This window comes from Lissotriton vulgaris, chromosome 12, assembly GCF_964263255.1.
Source record: "Lissotriton vulgaris chromosome 12, aLisVul1.2, whole genome shotgun sequence".
NCBI classification, from domain to species: domain Eukaryota; kingdom Metazoa; phylum Chordata; class Amphibia; order Caudata; family Salamandridae; genus Lissotriton; species Lissotriton vulgaris.
In genome coordinates, this window is record NC_141700.1 from 259,899,084 (window position 1) to 259,917,589 (window position 18,506).

Here is an 18,506-nt window from a genome sequence, read left to right on the forward strand (position 1 = left end):
TTCAAGGTACAGAAGAAAAACAACGTCCGCACCTCCCGCAAATGAAGGGATAGAGGAGGGCGTGAAGATGGAAGAGACAATAGAAAAACACAAGGGGCAGAGGAAGCAAGGGAAAAAGCACTGAGAAAGATAGAGAGAGAAAGAGGTGGGGCTGCAGCGGGAGCAAAAATAGAGAAAGGGCTGGTGCTTTGGGGGCGGGCCAACAACCAACCCAAAGAACGAAGCTGCTGCTCTGTGAGTGCGCGAGCAAAAGAGACGGAGACGGAGAGGGCAGAGCGAGTGAGTGGCCGGGATGTGTGGGCGAGGAGAGAGGGAGATGAGGTAAGGAGCAGGAGTTGAGCCCGCGAGTGGTGTGCTCATGTGCTTGGGAGAGCAGTCTTCACTTTTGAAGCACTTCACTTGTGCTTGTGGCGCGCCGCTGCTCGCTCTCTCAAGGTAGATGCCGCCACAAGTGCAGTGCTTGAAAAGTGAAGACCGTTGGCTAAAGGCCCTTATAGGGCAGTGCATGCGCGCTACCTAGGCGAAACCTAAAAAGGGAGAGAGTTAGGGGATTCAGCCACAGGAAGACAAGCGTCTGTTGTGTTGGCCTGAAAAAGGACAGAAGTAAGTGGCAATGTTCAGGTTGAACACTTTTGTCATGCACTTTGAGTATTACTGTATAGCATTTGGTGCTAATTCAAACTCTAGCACATTGTACTATAGGTATGTAGCAAGTCCATAATTATTAATATGTCTGAACTCCAAGCTGAAGGCACCTCAGCAGTGCCTCTTAGTGGTGGAGATTGACAAGCAAGATTGAAGGGCTGATGATAAGGTGCTGCTCGCTCAGAGTTTGACGCAGATTTCTCCTCCTCAACATGACATTTCTGCAGTGCTTACTTTCTAACTGACTGAAGAATCGTGGCCAAAGCAGATGAAATGCGTGAAGTACGACTGTTATCCTCACCCCATGGAGGTGACGCTTAGGGGTAACAGCCAGGACAACGATTTTTAGGTCTCGCCTGTCAATGCACATGCGCATTGAGCTTGCAAGACTATGGGGGCTTAAACAGACTTTAACCAACTGGCGCTTCCTTGCAGTGCCCGTGAAATTCAAGCTCAATGCGCAAGCGCATTGACATTAAAAGCGCGTGCACATGCCACCAGCCGCCTGCCTTGCATTACACATCAAAGGCAGCCCAGCCTCCCTCCCGCAGCCCCTGCTGCTTCACACCCTCATCGCCGCCTGCCGGATCAAAGGCTTTCACGGCCGGCCGGCCGTGCTTTCAGTTTCACGGCCTGTCTCCTTCTTTAACTTGTTTTATAGTTTCACAGACCCTTGTATTCTATGCCTTCTTAGCCCACGGCCTCTTCCAGTCCCCAGCATCCCCCAGCGCCCACCCAATACACCCTCTCCCCTGCGTCCTTACCCCAGCCCTTGCATGTTGTAGCCCCAGCTATTCCCACAGTGTCTACAGCGCTCTGACTAACTGGCAGGAAAAAAACGGAGCACGTCAACCCTTCAAACTCTAAAAATACTATGACTGTTACTTATAAAAACATCCACACATTACATTATTAGGAATTTGTCTGACCTTGAAAATAGTAGCAGGGAAACAAATGTGCAGACACCGGCTCAGCCAGAGCCGATCAGGTAATTACATCTCACTCATATCACTACCAGCCACCGCCGCCACCGCCTCGGCAACCGTCGATTACTCCGTGGCACCCCCGCTGTCTCTCTCGCTAGAACTCTCTCTTTCTCCCCCACTCTCTCCCTAAAGCTCTCTCTTCCTCTCCATCTCTCTCGCACTCTCTCCCGTCTCTCCCTCTCTCTTTCTCTCCCTCTCTATCTCGCATTCTCTCGCTAGAACTCTTTCTGCCCCGTCTCTGTAGAGCTCCCTCTCTCTCTCACACTCTCTTCCGTCTCTCCCTAGAGCTCTCTCTCTCTCTTCATCTCGCACTCTCTCCCGTCTCTCCCTCTCTTGCATGCACTCTCTCCCGTCTCTCGCTAGAACTCTCGGTTTCCCTCCTCTCTCTCGCACTCTCTTCCGTCTCTCCCTAGAGCTTGCTCCAATGTTATGCAGAGGGTTTTGCCCAGGCCACACCTAGGAAAATGCAACTCGCAAATCACATCAGTGTGAACCGAATTTAATACACTCTGCTGTCCTAGCGAGCGTTTGAGCTGGTGCGACTTTTTAAAAGTTTTTTAATGCATTCCGCTTCTCTCTTTAATGCCCTCACGAGAGAGGGCGGCGGCGGTGAAAGGGGGAAAGTATTTAAGCTATAAACCTTTTCATTCCGCCCTAGGGTCCACTGCAGCGGCTTTTTCAAAGTATGCACAGCACCCTGTAATCACAATGCCTCGATACCCACCATCGGATCGGGCTTTCATTGGCTACAACTACGTAATTTTTTTTCCAGAATTGTACGTTTTTTTTTTCTTTTATTCCAGTCTTGAATTCTCATGTCTATAGCAGATCATTACAAATGTCACCAAAAAAATGTTAATATTTCACTTCTGTTTTTGGATTTTCGTCACAATACAATACAATGAACATAATCTTCCCAAAAGTTATTTACAAAAATGTAAGCTAGTGCCATTATAAATTACAATAACTTTTATTTAAGTATTAATTATTTAAAAAAATAAAAGCCATTGTTCTTTGTAATATCAATACATCTAAGTCATGTAAATACAACACATATTGCATTACAAATGCTAAAGATGTCGAAAGTTAAAACTATTGGCATTATAAATGACAAAGCTATTCATTTCGCTATTCTCAAAACCAACACATAAATAAAAAAAAATTGTCCTTTACAATACTAATAGCTCAAACTTTCCTAATGCGAGACCTATTGACATTACAAATTAAATAAATTATTTAAGTATTAATTATTTAAAAAAATTAAAAGCCATTGTTATTTCTAATATCAATATATTTAAGTCACGTAAATACAAAACCTGTTGCATTACAAATGCTATAGGTGTCACATTTGCGAAAGTTATAACTATTGGCATTGTAAATGACAAAGCTATTATTTTAGCTATTTCAAAAACAACACAAATAAAAAAAAATTAATTTGCAAGACAAAAAGCTCAAACTTTCCTAATGCGAGACCTATTGCATTTCCAATGCTTGTTTAACATAGAGTGGCCTTAACAACGACTCATAAAAAAACTACCTGGAACTGAACCACGACCTCCTCAACAACTACTTTATTAAACAACGAGTGGCCTTAACAACGACTCCGACCTATAAACAGGAACAAAAATGTAATTAATTTAAAGATCACTTTGAATGAAAACTAGTTTTAATAAACAATCTTGAACAGAGACAGTTTTAATTTACCTTGTGAGGACAGTAGATGGCACTGTAGGATTGTTTTCAGCTGATGTTATGCTGACGTGTATTTTTTTTTTAAATCGATCTCCGCCATTTTGCATTTTTTTTCTCAGATTCTATAACTCAGTGCTCAGAAATAAAGTAAGTTGATGTGGCATGCTGCACGCTGCTGGAATATATATATATTATCATTTTAAGAACAGACCACCTGGCACTTGCTCTTTCTTTATCTGATTCTATTTCTAGCAGGTTCTTTTTCATCACTAAGATCGCCCTTTTCGCTGGTTTCCTTACTTTCTTTTCCTCCATTCTGCTCTCTTTTTTACCATTTTTTCTGCAGCTCTAGGAATGCCTACTGTACGAGTATTTTCATATTCGATGACAACTTTATAAATAAATAAACATTCTAAAAACAGCGTGGCCCAGTTCGCAAAGTGAAAATAGATTTTCCGCAATCAAATGTCAATACCAGCAATATTTTTCTTTAATTCATTCTGGAGATTAACGGTTAGTAGCATTGTAGAAAATGTAATTAAAATCTGAGGTAAGCGTCTGAGTGTAAATATTAGTATTGCAAAAAAAGAAAAAATTAGGTGCTGATTTTGATGTGTGTGCTAATGGGGAGTAAAATCCATTTTTGAAGGTTAAAATATTTGCTACAGAATCTGTATTTTCATATTTTTCTGTTCCTTAGAAAAGTCTTTTTAACCTGCCCATTATTCCAAAAATATTGGAGGTAATTACATTTCCTCCACTGACAGTTTATCTCCAAAAATGTGGAGAGCCTGCCATGGTTACCACTACTGTTGGATTTCACCCTAATTGAGTTATGCAGCTAATTTTGATCCCACTTACCTACAGTTTTCTAGCGTTATTTTTGGAGGTATTTTCCTCCAGGATGAAGCTGGAGGTAGCAACTTCATTTTACTTCACAAACCAGATTTGCGGCACTGTCATATCTGGAAATTAGTTATATCTTTGTCATTTGTGTATTTTATCACAGAATACACTTTCATCAAAATGGCAGCAGTAGGAGCAGCTTTGTGGAATGTTTTACATCTTTTGCGGTGCATATAAGAGCAAAATAAAGATCTTACAAGACATTATGAGGTATCTCTTTTATTATTTATCAAAAGGTATAAACATATTCAATCAAACCAAAGTCAGCGGCAAGTGGCCTGGTAAACAATGTGCAATCAATTGGCAGTTGCACTGTGCCTGAACAACGTGGTGTTTGAAACCTACAACTATTGTAAGTGGCAAAAACCTGCACCTTGCAAAGTAAACAACTACAAGTACATGCATTGAAGTGTACATGAGAGACAACTTACACCCTGCAACACACATGCAACCTTTATGAGGCTTCAGTAACATATAGCAGGAGGCATGCATTGCAATAATTTGTTAAACACTGCACTACTTTTATGGGCAACTCTGGTGGGGAATGCCAGGACTGGGGTTCCAAAAATAACACCACCCGCCTTCTAGAAACAACAAGCATTTGCACTGCAATAGGCCTGCATTTACGCAAGTTTAAGCTATTGGCATTGTAAATGACCATGCTTTTTATTTATGTTTTTGAAACCAAAACCTAAATAAGTCATTGTCATTTACAATGACAAAAGCTTAAATGCGAGACCTATAGCATTGCAAATGTTTGTTAAACTTGGTAACACTCTCTAGGCATTGGTTGCACCTCATTAATACCAGTTTAACATCCATAGGCAACAGAATGGTGACCAGTCCAGTTTTGCAAAGGGCCTTCCATTGCGAGGCAACACATATAATATTTTCAGTCACTTTTGAACCATTTGAGCTAGAAACAATTAGTTCAAGGCATATGGGCTGCAGACCACACACATTTGCATTAGATCACCATCTGGTGGTGGGCCCGGATGATTACACTTTGTTGTTGTCTTGGAAGAGTCTTTGTCTGCTGGGTGACTCCTCCCTTAGACCGTAGTGCGCATGGGCATCGACTCCATCCTCATATTGTCTTTTTCCGCCATCGGGCTCGGATGTGTTAATCGTTCGGTCCCGTTACCGATCTATTCTCGAATCCCTAAAACAACATCAACTTCGTCTTCGATACTGATTCCGGTTGCCTGTGTCGAAGAGAGGACCCACTTCTCCATTCTATCGCTCGTCGGGGTCGTCTGGCTTAACTGCGCCATTGGGCCTTTGGCTCATGGAAAGAACATCGTTTAAGAAGTGCCCTCAGTGTGGACACAAGTTTCCCCACACCGACCTTCATGAGGTTTGCTACTTGTGCTTCTCCCCAGAGCACGAGAGTCGAGACTGTGAGGCCTGTGCTTCGTTCCGGTCCAAGAAGACAATCGGGGACCGTCGAGCTCGAAGAGCTATGGAGCAGTCCTCGTAGTCAGTGGTTAGGATTTGGTCGTTGATTAGCATTCGTGGTTTAGGCATTCGTGATTTCAGAGGTAGTTGTTTAATCATACCACTGACGCTTTGGCCTACCTTATTAGGTCTCGCCTGAGTCAGCGCATGCGCCGCTCTGGCGAGACTTTTAGTAAGTTGGCTTCAAAAAGCTCACCACACGCATTTGCATGTGGCCTAAAGCTTGCGGTTACGCGCACAGGCGCCATCTAGCTTTCCTCTCAGGTCTTTGGGCCGTCGCTCTACCAGGCGCAAGCGCGCCGCAGGCTCACCTCCTGCTCCCCTTCTCTGATAACAATTAACTTTTGCGGCCGTGGGGCCGCGCTTGAGTTTTAGCGCTTGTTTTTATCTATCTTAGCTTTTTTTTTTGAGCCTCCGGAAAAGAAGTTGAGGGTTGTGGACTGTGGAAGACGGCGGAGCAGTGCAAACCCCTCCCCCTCACTTGTAGAATTCGCAGCATGCTGAAAACAAAAAGTAAAGGTTTCTTACACACAGACTTGCTCTGGGTATAGTTCATATCAAAGTACACACTTGCCACTTTCTCTATGAGTCCCTGTAGTTTACATGATCAAAAAAACTATACCCCAAAACAGATGGCACATCACTGCGTGCTCCTCGTCCCTTAAGACAGACCCCTAGTTTCCATCCATTGCGATGTATGCAAAATATCTGTTGAAACTTAGTAGTAAACAGAATTTGCCTCAGCACATCGGCAAAGCCTCTCTGACTGCACGCACGCACGGGCTAGGAAGGAGGGGCAGATAGTTACACTGCTGCGCTGTTGTAGGTCCAGCCTCACAAGCCACCCTAAGGGTACATTGTTGTTTTATCCACGCTCTTATGTTCTCAGGCGTTGACTTTCAGGCACATGGTCAAGTTGCATTCAGCTCCCCTCTCCGTGCAGCTCGAGAGCGGAGCTGGTTTGCCTCATCTCCCTCCGGCAGATTAGCAGCGATGCTTCTGCTCACATAGCCTTCCCTCCCTTCTGATAGCTGCATTAATGTAGGAAGTTCTTTTAAAATAAATGAGAAGACAACTCCAAAGTTGAATAGTCAAAGAACTTGTAGATATATTTCCAAAGAATAACCCACGACTAATCCAGTCAACTTACAGGAAGATAATGACCAGATGCACACTTAACATTCTAGACTACAGAACACCATGTAATATCACATTCTTTTAAAGATGTATACACTAATAAACTAATAACAAGGAAACCACTCTCTACAATTTTCTTTAACATGGCGGTCCGAACTGCACAGCCAGCAAACAAAGCATGGGCTTTCCTGCATACCCTCCTCCCTGCACGAGCCCCTTACTACAGACCAGAGTGGTAGCAGCAGTGACTGTCTCTGTGGTAATGAGAGCTGCAGAGAGCACCTGCAGGGCGCGCGTCCCGACTGACAGCAGTTGAGCATTCCCAAGGTGTCTTCACAGAGAGGGGTTCGATGGTTGTCTGCACTGGGGCAAAGTTATCAATAGTGCAGCAGGTGCTATGGCACCGGGGTCCAAGGGGCCACTTTGCACCCCAAATAGGACTGCATGCTCTATGCTAATATGAGCAAATAAATGAATGTGAGTGAAATGCATGCAGCGTACAGGAAAATAAAAACACATGGTGGTTAAGAAAACGTCTGGGAGGATTGAATCTTATTTTAAGTAATTTAAATTATGAACATTTCTATGGTACTTGACTTTCCTCTCTGATTGTCTCAGCCACAAAGCGTTACCAATTCAGCATGCCGACAACGAGCAAAGTCTACATATCAATGAAGTGTCCGCTTCTATGTATTTGTAATTGCTACAAATTAACATTAACTTCAGTCAAGTTTATAAAACAAAAACATAAATAAGTAGCTAAATACAGGCGTAAAGAATCACTGAAGGCCGCCCAGTCAGCTGGCTCAGTTGCTTGCTGTAAACACCACAGAAGGCTTTTAGGATCCCTCCCCCTCTTTGCCTCCTTTTATGCACGCCCCATCCAGGATTCCTGATGAAGATGAAGGCCTCCCTTCTCCCCCTTCCATTTCTCCTAGCCCTCTAAGGGATTCTGCAGTCCTCTTGCTGGGATCTTACTGTGGTTTATACCGTCACCATTTGCACCGCGGCCACGTCACAGATGAGGTGTTAAATCTGCCACAAAACTTCAGAGGGCGCACCTTTTTTCAGTGCTGCCCATTTCACCTCTGTTTTTCACCACACTGTGCCACTTGCACCTCTTTTCACCAGCTGCAGGGCGTGCTGTAATCTGAGAAGCAGGTGTAAACCACCACCAAGGTCAAAAAAGCCGTCCATCATTGTAAGTCAGCAGACTGAGCTACATTAAACTGCGTCACAGATACCCCAGGAGAAGTGTGATATGAGACGCTATATAGTGCTGCTGTTACCGGTGTTTGAAGTCGTGTTCTCTAGAGCTTCATCTGGCTGCAGGAATCCCCATAAATAAACGTGACAAAGGATTATTTTACGTGGGCCCTAAACTTTGGAACAAACTCGCCCGAGTCGAGCTATAAAAACGTCTTTCTGAAGCGAGTGAGAGCGGGGAACAAAGGACTGACAAAGGAGCTTGTGTGCTGGGGTGAGGTTCAGAAAGGGGCACTAATAATCGCAATGCTCGCGTTCTGCAGACATCAGTTGTTAAGTGCCCTCCGATGTTTTATGCGCCATGGCAGTTTTTTTATCGCTCTTAATAGGCCCTCTCCTTCAGCTGGGAGTCAATAAGGGACATATCAACAATTAGCAGCCTGTACAGAGGTTGTAGCCTCCGCAGAGGATGTAACGCGCAAGCACGGTTCAGAGATGTTCTGCTTTACAGACATTGTAGGACAAGAAACCAACCCTGGAAGTACTTACTTAAAAGGACGGTAAAAACTCTGACCTTTAAAAACAGTGCTCTTAATGTGGGATATCACGTGCCTTACGCAGTACCCAGGGCTTGACAGGCTGCCTCTTACAAGGGTCTGTGAGGAAGAATTTTCCTGAAACGAGCATTTGTAATGCAATAGGTCTCGCATTTACGCAACTTTCAACTATTGGCATTGTAAATGACAATGCCTTTTATTTATGTTTTGGTTTGTACAACATAAATTAAAGGCATTGTCATTTACAATACCTTTTACAATACCAATAGCTCGAAAACTTGCAGTTGCGAGACCTATAGCATTGCAAATGCTTTTTTAGGTCTCGCCCTATTAATCGCGCAAGCGATAATAGGGACAAGAGTATAGAGGCTCAACCAAGCTCTGAAACCATCGCGGATTTCTTCGAGTGCATGTGCTCGTGCACACGCTTGCCCGAGCCTCCTGCCTCGGAGAGCTTAGCTTCACTTCAAAGGGATCCGCTCCCCCGCCCCCTGCTTCACACTTTTCACGGCCGTGTCTCGCATTTCTCCCCCCCCCCCTCTCCCCACAGCAATGCCAAGAGCTTGTCTCATTAGCCTCCCAGCGGCCGGCCCAGGCTTACTTTCCCCTCTACTGCCTTAGTATCATCTTTATTATATTAGCAGCATATACACGGGCTCTGTTGCTTCCGACGTTACTATCCCGCCAGCCACATCCCTTTTCTGTTACCCACAGCATGTCCCTAAATGTGCACATCTGATTCCGGCGCTACCGTCCTGCCAGCCGCAAATGCTTCGGTCAGCCGCATGGACCAATTTGTGCACAAAAGATGTTAATATTTCACTTCTGTTCTTGGATTTTCATCACAATAAAATACACTGAACATAATCTTCCCAAAAGTTATTTACAAAAGTTTAAGCTATTGCCATTATAAATTACAATAACTTTTATTTAAGTATTAATTATTAAAAAAATAAAAGCCATTGTTATTTGTAATATTAATACATCTAAGTCATGTAAATACAACACGTATTGCATTACAAGTGTCACGTTTGCGAAAGTTAAAATTATTGGCATTGTAAATGACAAAGCTATTAATTTCGCGATTTTCAAAACCAAAACATAAATAAAAAATTTGTCATTTACAATACCAATACCTCAAACTTTCCTAATGCGAGACCTATTACATTGCAAATGCTTGTTTAACTGAGCATGGCAAGTGCTAGCTGAATACGTGGGATGTCATCCACAGAGTCCGAGCAATTCTTCTCTCCACATCTGGGCAATTTAACTAAGTCCTTCAAGGTCTAGGTGATACCCTGAGATTGAGGGGTTTCGTAATGGGTGGCCCTCTGACCTTGTGAGTTTAGGCAGTTTTCTGTAGAGCTTGTAAGCGATGAAACAAATGAGCAGATGCCTTGATTCATGTGCTCCCAGCACGCTGGTTGTGCACTGTGGTTTATATATGTACACATATTTCTTGATCCCATTCTTTCCCAACTCCTATTTATCTATTTTTAGCAGGATAACATGATGGAAGATATAGAGGTATTTTCCTTGATTCCCATTTGAACGATTTAGTAGCCATTATTTGATTTTTCCATTCTTCTTTTCACTGTGCACCTACTTTCTCCTTTCCTTCCTCTTCTGAATGCTTTCATCCCTACTTATTAGCAGTTCCGTTCTCGGACTGCTTTGCAGGATTGTCATTTAAACACAAGGCAGTAGAACTCTAGCATCTGCTCCCTGGAATCCGTGCAGTGGTTCATCATCTTTAGCTGGGTTCATATATTGACTTACAGTTTTATTGTGCTGGCACTTGACCTGCTGTCTTCCAGGTTTGTATGGTGTAGGGAATGTTACACAACTTACCAATTTTGATGGAGATCACTGCTCTACTGTATCCTGCCAGAGCTTAAGATTCAGCAGCTTCAGGCTGTCCTTGTCACAAGTGAATAGCTCAACGAGACCTATTCATTCAGAATGCAAAGAAAACCCTAACTGGCTGAATTGCTCCCTTCTGGCATAGGACAGCCTAAAAATAAAACTTATGCAATACAGAGGGTCCTCCCACAAAAGGAGTAGAAAACACAGGATGGTTGGGAGAGGTCTTATTACCCAATGAGGCATTTTAAAATGGTGACACCCAAGGAAACTTTACCAAAAGGAAAGAACGCTCTCAAATAAACACTGCCATTGTTTACTGCGTAGACGATTTTTACCCAGATGTACATTTATACTTTACTGTTTGTTTCCATTTGCCACAGGCCAGAGGATGAGCGTAAGAGACTGCTTCAGGGTACTGGTGTGCCGGAGGTGGTAAAGAAGGACCTTGACAACATGCACTTGGAGTATTCCACCATAGTGCTGCCCTTTATGAGGTCCTACCCAGATCTTTTCCAGCCAGAAACTCATACTGCCGAGCTGTATAAGAAGCTGGTGGCTTTTGTCATGGCTTACAGGTGAGCTACCAAGTAACAGATAAGAAAAGCGACATGTTCGGTGCCCAGCACAATCATCTTTCATTGCTACACCATCCTCCCTAGTCTTCATATCTGTTGTTAACTAAAATAAGTGCGCATTTGAAAACAGACATGTTACTTTTATATTGCTTACTACCACAAATGTGTGTTCTTGGCTATCTAGTTGTGATTTCCCTCTGTAAGAAAGCCTTTCAGAGTTCACTGTATTTTGTAAATCAAAACTAATCTTCAGTTGTACTACCATTAAAAAAAAAAAAAAAAAAGTATCTTCAAGGGCAACAATAGTGAAACACACCTTACCTTCTACACTCACACTTTTGTGTGATCCATATTGTGTACTCTTCCCCAGTGTATGTTGGTTGCTTTGGCGAGATGATGCACTGTACCTAACATGTTCTCCCTTGACTATCCACCCAAAGCTTTCAAGAGCCCGAAGACGAACAACAAATGAAACAGCCCATCCCTCCTATGATGGTCCCTGTGGGAGATATCCTAAATCACGTGGCTGACCACAATGCACATTTGGAATTTTCTAAGGTAAATTGTGGGCTGGAGGGCTGCAAGGTAATAAACAGTATAGTTATTGGTAAGCTCAGCCAATTATTTATTTTAAATACATTTTGGAAGGCATAAGATCTTGAGAAATGGAAGTACTTAATAAATGTGCCATTCAGACTTAGTGGTGTTTTTTTAGTTTGCTACATTAGACCCCCCACTATTCTGTCTATGAACTTAAGCAAATCCGAGGCCCATGCAATTTCCTGGTTCCAGCTCCATTTTGGTTGGTTAAAGCCAACAGTGTGATATTTGCGCTGTTTTATTATATGGAAGTTCCCTTTTACTTGAATATGGCTCCTTGGATGTTAGCATCTCCTCAAACTCTAGACCTAGACTGCTGTTCATTGCACAGGATGAACAATACACTGTGGTGCCTGGGATGATCTGCATGTTAACCATTTACAGGCTGTCATCGTAGTCCTTTATCTAGCCGAGGCTTCCAAAGCAGCAAATTCTGTTTGATAAACTTACCTCATCCCTCAAACCTTAAACTAGCTAGGTAAATTGGTGGATTTTGACCATACATTGATGCCTAAGGAGAACATGAGTATGCAAAGTGGGTATGATATAGCAGGAGTCTTAAAATGTGTATGCGACGAATATTCAAAAGGCTTCCTGGAGATTATTTCTGACATTTTCCACCATGACCTGGCAAAAAGAAAGTAGGTCTATGAATTTGCTTTTGAGTCCTATTTTACCTATGGGATTTATTGAAGAAGGGTGGTGAGAGGTTGATGGCTTTCAGATAGTTTTCAACTTTGAATGTTGGGGTGTGTGTGTGTGTGTGAAGTATTTAGTCACTTAAGAAAAAACCCTTTAGACCTGAATTATGATTCGTTATTGAGATCACAATTCATGTATATAATATAAACACCAACTTCTTCTAAAAACAACAGATAAAAGGATGTTATTCTTGCTATCCAGTACGTTAGATCCACTCATTCTGCTGCGTTGAACTGCACAACCATAAAGCCTCCCAGCAGTGATCATCTGACACTTGATGTGTGATTACATCACAAATAACATTACTGCTGGCATCGCATGCCCATTTTCCTATCGGGAAATAGATGTGCTTTTAACAAATTTGTAGCAAAAGATGTGTCAGCTGGCAGCTAACTCCCCTCATTGTTGTATATTGAATCAACCTTTATTTCCATTCTTGACAGTCTGTAGCATCAGTGAGGTCATCACCGATGTCCATGTCATCACCGATGTCCATGACAGTCATGTAAAATTAGCACCAAAGTCATACCGCAGTGTGTCTCATAAGAAATACATAATCTCATAGAAATTGTTTGTAATGTGAATACTGCAGTACAACATCTAAGATCCTGCTGCCCCTGTAGCCAGTTTGTCTAGAAACCAGATGTTGGTTCCATTCTCAACAGATGTGGAAACAGGGAGTCAATTTAGGCTTTATCAATGTTGATAATGGTAATGTGATATCTATCATCAGTGATGTCATCACTGTTATTGGTCACAGTTTGTGAGGTCATGAATAGTAAGTACAGTAAGTGAAGTTGTGAAACAATAGTTCACCATGAATGATGTGCAGAGGTTTCTATTTCTTGGGTGATTTTCTTTTTGGAAGGGAGTCGATTGTCACCATAGCATCCATTCAGCCAAAGCTTTTACTAGAAATTTGTTACTTCAATATAACTTTATTTGGGATGCGATTAAACCATCGTTGTTTCCTTGAAGTTCTTCAAAGAATGTTGTTGCTTTTTAGTGACTAAATTTGATTAGACGCCACGGCACTCATGGAGTACTCTGCAGAGGATCAAAGACTAGCCCTGTGCCGTGAGGTTTGCGTGTCTCAGGCTATGGATGTTTACTACACCCCAAGCCATGCCCTCCACCACAGTGTCTGCTGTGCATGGCTGAAGATCACCCAGTGGGCTTTGGTGTATTTTCCCCTGTGCCCATTGCCCTTACCCAGAACTCAGTAGGCATGGCCTGCATCCAGGTAATGGACATTTGGCAACACCTTGTATGGAGCACTAATGCTTAGTACCCTTACCCTTAGTACCCGCTGAGAGTACTGGCACATGTAGTAGCCTTCAGCCATGCCCTGGGTCCAGTACACCTGCCTCAAGTACCTGTTGCCATGAGTATAAATCCTGTCATTTTAACAATCCTGAGTGCAGTTTTTCAAGATCACTCTTTTAAAGACCATTCTAAAGATCACATTTTTTTTATAGGACTGGAGACAGGGAACTTGCCACAAGTGTAATACAAAATGTGAAAATGTGCATATCGGATTGTGAACCTAAATTAGGTGTTTTAAGGTGAATAGAGATGGGCGTAATGCTTTCTGTGTGGGAACTGCCCCACCCCTACCTACAGTACCCAACCTACAACCACTTACACTCTAAACTCTACCTTGGCTGCAAATAATTTGTTTTTACGTCACAGTGTTTGCGTCACTCTAAGGCTGACATTTTTTTCACATGCGTCAATATTCCATTTAAGCTAATCTTTCATCAGAATGCGTCTTTTGGAGTTTGAATAAGAATTATAACTTAAGGTGTAGCCCTCATTCGTCTGGCCAGTCTGATTGAAAGATATTTGCTTTAGTAGGAAAGTTTCTTGAAGCTTAGTTATCTGAAAACAATTTTTCTATTGGCTGTTCGTCTCGAGCTTGGCTTGCTGTTCTTTTTGTATATATTATACATACATACTTGTACATATAATGGGGAAATTACCACATATTCAAATCTTAAAGTTTTGGAGCATTTGTATTGTTTGCTCTTGGTTCTTAGTTCCAAACGTGGTGCAGATTGTTAAGGAAGGGGGGGCCTTATTAGTCTAAATGACCCTTGGAAAATTACAAAAAAGATATATGTTCATGTTTTTGTACTTCAGTGGAGCAAAAACTGATGGACAGTTTAATGCCAAACTTAACTTGAGAATAGATTTTTCATCAGAATGAATGTGTTTTATGGTAAATCAGTTCAGTAGTTTTTTAATTGTGAAAGCAGTGTAGACTCAGATTCAACAATAGTAAGTATGGAAGTACGGCTAAATTCTTTCACCAGTTTGTGAACCTTTGTTCAAGCAAGCATTTTTGGTGGCTTCCGCTTCTGGTTCAGAAGTTGATGGTGCGCTGAACCCCATCTGACTGTAGGAGGAAGGAGGTATTCCACTACAATGGCAGTTAAACTCACAGAACCTGCAGTTCATGAAATTCTCCCTGCGACAAATTTTTTAAATGACCATTTGAAGGCAAGTTGCTGATAGATTAACCACATGCGGGTGTTAAAATAAGTTCAATCGCATAAGTGCTTGGTAATTCAGAATCACAATTCCACCAAGTTATTGACTTTTTGATAGCTACGTGGGTTGCAAGATTGTAGCCTCAGGGAAAGGAGAGAACAAGTTAAAACAACGAATTACCAAAATAAACATGAACAAAAAAATTGTGTAGCTGGGTAGTAAATCCACTTAGTTCACTGTGTTCATGATTTGTGTCGATCAGAAAAACAGGATCTGGTTTCTGACGGTTGCTGAAAAAAATAACTATGATCTCCAGTAGCATAATAATATCCTACAATAACCATTATAACCATCTTTCATTAGCTCATTGTAAAACCCTCTTGTTTCATGTGGAACTATTAATGTAGTCTCGATGGATCTTAAACAAGAATTACTTATTTTAATATTTATGTGTTCGAGGCATGTGGGCTGCTGAATTCATATCTGTGCATAGACCGCCACCTAGTGTTGGGTCCGGATGATTGCACATTGTTGTCCTGGAAGAGTCTTCGAAGTATCACGAGATAGGTGGCTCCTCCCCTGGACTACAGTGCGCATGGGCATCGCCTCCATCCCCAGATTGTTTTTTTCCGCCATTGGGTTCGGATGTGTTTCGGTTCCCTCTGTCGGAACCGATAGTTGTTCAACTTCTACTCGAGACCAAAAGGTCTTTAGGCTGGGCGTCGGTATAGTTGCGTACGGGTTTCTTTCTGACTCTCAGCTCCTATCTCTTGCTGCCCTTCCACGTGCCTTCGGCGCGGACGGGCCTACACTACAACTTTTGCTATGGAGCGGACTCCATTCAAAAAGTGTCCGCTGTGTCACTCCAAATATTCACACCTCGACGTGCACCCTGTGTGCAATACCTGCTTGTCGCCGGATCACCGCGAAGACACCTGCATGGCGTGTTCGAAGTTCAGAAGCAAGAAGACTTTAAAGATTCGCCGGGCCAATCGGCTCCAGGCTCAATTGTCGGCTTCGGCGCCCCCACCAGATGACATTTTCCAGGAATCTGTCGAGGGAGAAGACGACGTGCGAGAGTCGGACTCTGGCCCCGCGTCCGAGGAGGAAAACTACGACGCGGGTGACGCGGACCTTGACGAAGTCTCCGACGAGGTAGGGGACGACGATCAGGCTTGTGCCACGATGGGAGATAGCTCAGAGGAGGAGCATCCCCAATCAGACTCAGGGGTTATTCCCCTTCATACGGCCCAGGTCGAGGGATCGCCTTCGGGCCTTACCCAAGATCTGCCTGTCAGTCCTACGTCCCCGCCTCCGGGCCCGGTCACGGACATTTCTAAGCCATCACTTCTGTTGAAGAAAACAAAAGTGAAACCAACTGGTCACGCACCCTCGGATGCGAAACCGAAACTGAAAGTTGCGTTGGTAAAGAAGGTTCTGGAGGCGTCAACTTCCAAGAAATCCAAAATGGCCGACTTGAAGAGCCACGCCAAGATGGCCGACCCGAAGCCCTCGGGGTCGACGCCAAAGGCGAAGGTCTCCGACGCGACCGCGTCGGCGCCGAAAGGGGTCGGGGACCCGAAGACGGTTTCGAAGAAGCGTCAGGGCGACGACGCGCCTAGGCATAGGGCGTCGGCCCCGAAGAAGAAGCCTACCGGCGATCAGGCTCTCGAAGATGAGGGGTCGCTCGAGCAGGTGCAACCCTCGGCAACCTTTACAAAGAAAGTGGAGGAATCCCTACAGCGGATCCGAAAGACCACGGTGGTTCCCAATCAGGACACTGTAGTGCCTACGCTCACGCCTAAGCCTACTAAAGAGAAAACGCCTATTCGTTTCATCCTTCCACCCAAGTCGGCGCCGAAGGCCTTCGCGCCGAAACAGGGCGGACATTCAGGGGAGGTGTTAACGCCGAAAGCTGCCTTGGTGGTGTCGAAGCTTCGGCTCCAACCGCTTGCGGTAGAAGAGCGTCGTGAGGTCATTATCGACGCCAACACCGGGAAACTGTCGCTCCTCAAACGAAAGATCACGTCGGAGCCGGCGTTGGAACCTTTTAAGATCCCGCTCAAGAATAAAAAGTACTCTGCGGACTCTTCGGCTCTGGTGGAACCTGTGTCCCCACAGGCCTTGGAACACTTGCCGACGCATTCCCCCGCGGCCGATGCGGACGAGGAAGATGCCGAGTACAACTATCCTGCGTACTCGGATCCGGAGGAGGAGCATGTGCCTTGGGCCGCAGGAGGCGACGCAGAAGACCCGCAGTCGGGTCAGGACACTCAACTTTTCACCGCCAAGACGTCCCCGACAGAGGACTCGGCGGCCTTCAATGCTTTGATAGAGAGAGCTGCGGCGAACCACGACGTCGAGCTGCACTCAGACCCCGTGGATGCGGACTTCTTATTCGACACCTTCTCGGTAGCCGAAAAGCAGGTCAAAACGCTACCGATGCTTAAAGGGGTGCTTAAACATGCACCGGAGGTTTTCAAAGAGCCCACCCGGGCGCGGGTGGTCAACCCTCGCATCGACAGGAAATATAAGGCGGCACCCACGGATCCCACTTATATCAAGGGACACTTTCCATTGGACTCCTTGGTTGTTTCCAACGCTCGGAAAAGGGCGAATTCTCAAACTACTGGTGACGCTCCTCCCCCAGACAAAGAGTCCAAGATCTTTGAGGCCTCGGGCAAACGCATTGCTGCACAGGCAGCTAACATCTGGAGAATATCTAACACCCAAGCCCTGCTTGCACGTTATGATAGGGCCCATTATGACACATTAGAGGCCATTCTGCAACACTTGCCTGACCAATACAAGGAGGCAGGAGAGATGCTCATTCAGGAGGGTAAACTCATTACAAATGCATCCATCAAATGTGCTCTAGACGTGGCAGATACAGCCTCTAGAGCCGTCAATACAAGTGTGTTACTTAGACGTCATGCCTGGCTTCGTATTTCGGGGTTCAAGCCCGACATCCAAACCACTATTTTAGGTCAAACAGTGAATCCTGACCATCTGTTTGGCCCTGAGGTGGATGCCTCACTAGAAAAAATGAAAAAGGATACCGAAACTGCAAAGTCGATGGGGGCTTTGCAAAGTCAGCAGTTTCGGGGTGGTCCCTTTCGCCGTTCAAATTCAAAAGGCACCTCCCGGGGACAGGCATCCCAGTCCGCACAATACTACAAAGGTAACACCCAGCCCTCGTATAACAACAAGGGTAGAGGTGGTTACAGAGGCAATAATACCAAAGGCAGGGGACGTGGAAACAATGGCTCCAGGTCCACCACCACCAACAAGCAGTGACGTCTTGTCACTGCCCCCCGACCATGCAACACCGGTTGGGGGGAGACTTCAGCAGTTCCTGCCGGCGTGGAAGAACATCACCACGGACAGGTGGGTGAGGTCCCTTATCCAGTACGGGTACTGTCTAGAGCTTACTTCCATTCCACCAGACATACCCCCAAAAAGCCGTCCTATGTCAGGCGAGCATTTGACCTTGTTGCAGCAGGAAGTTCTAGTTATGCTGCAAAAAGGGGCAATAGAGCTCGTTCCATTGCGAGAGCGGGGAACAGGGGTTTACTCCCTCTATTTCCTAATTCCCAAGAAGGACGGATCCCTCAGACCTATCCTGGACCTCAGGCCCCTAAACTGGTACATACTCTCGGAGCACTTCCATATGCTCACGTTGC

General features: G+C 44.5%; 1 protein-coding gene across 1 annotated transcript in view; it reads left to right on the plus strand.

The window, feature by feature from the left end:
* The window catches only part of SETD6 (SET domain containing 6, protein lysine methyltransferase), a 214,090-nt gene that overhangs the window by 103,336 nt on the left and 92,248 nt on the right, over positions 1 to 18,506 (plus strand). The window contains exons 5-6 of the mRNA XM_086947804.1: positions 10,834 to 11,028; positions 11,469 to 11,586. Coding sequence (XP_086803930.1) covers positions 10,834 to 11,028; positions 11,469 to 11,586 — 313 coding nt within the window. The remainder of the gene's footprint in view (positions 1 to 10,833; positions 11,029 to 11,468; positions 11,587 to 18,506) is intronic.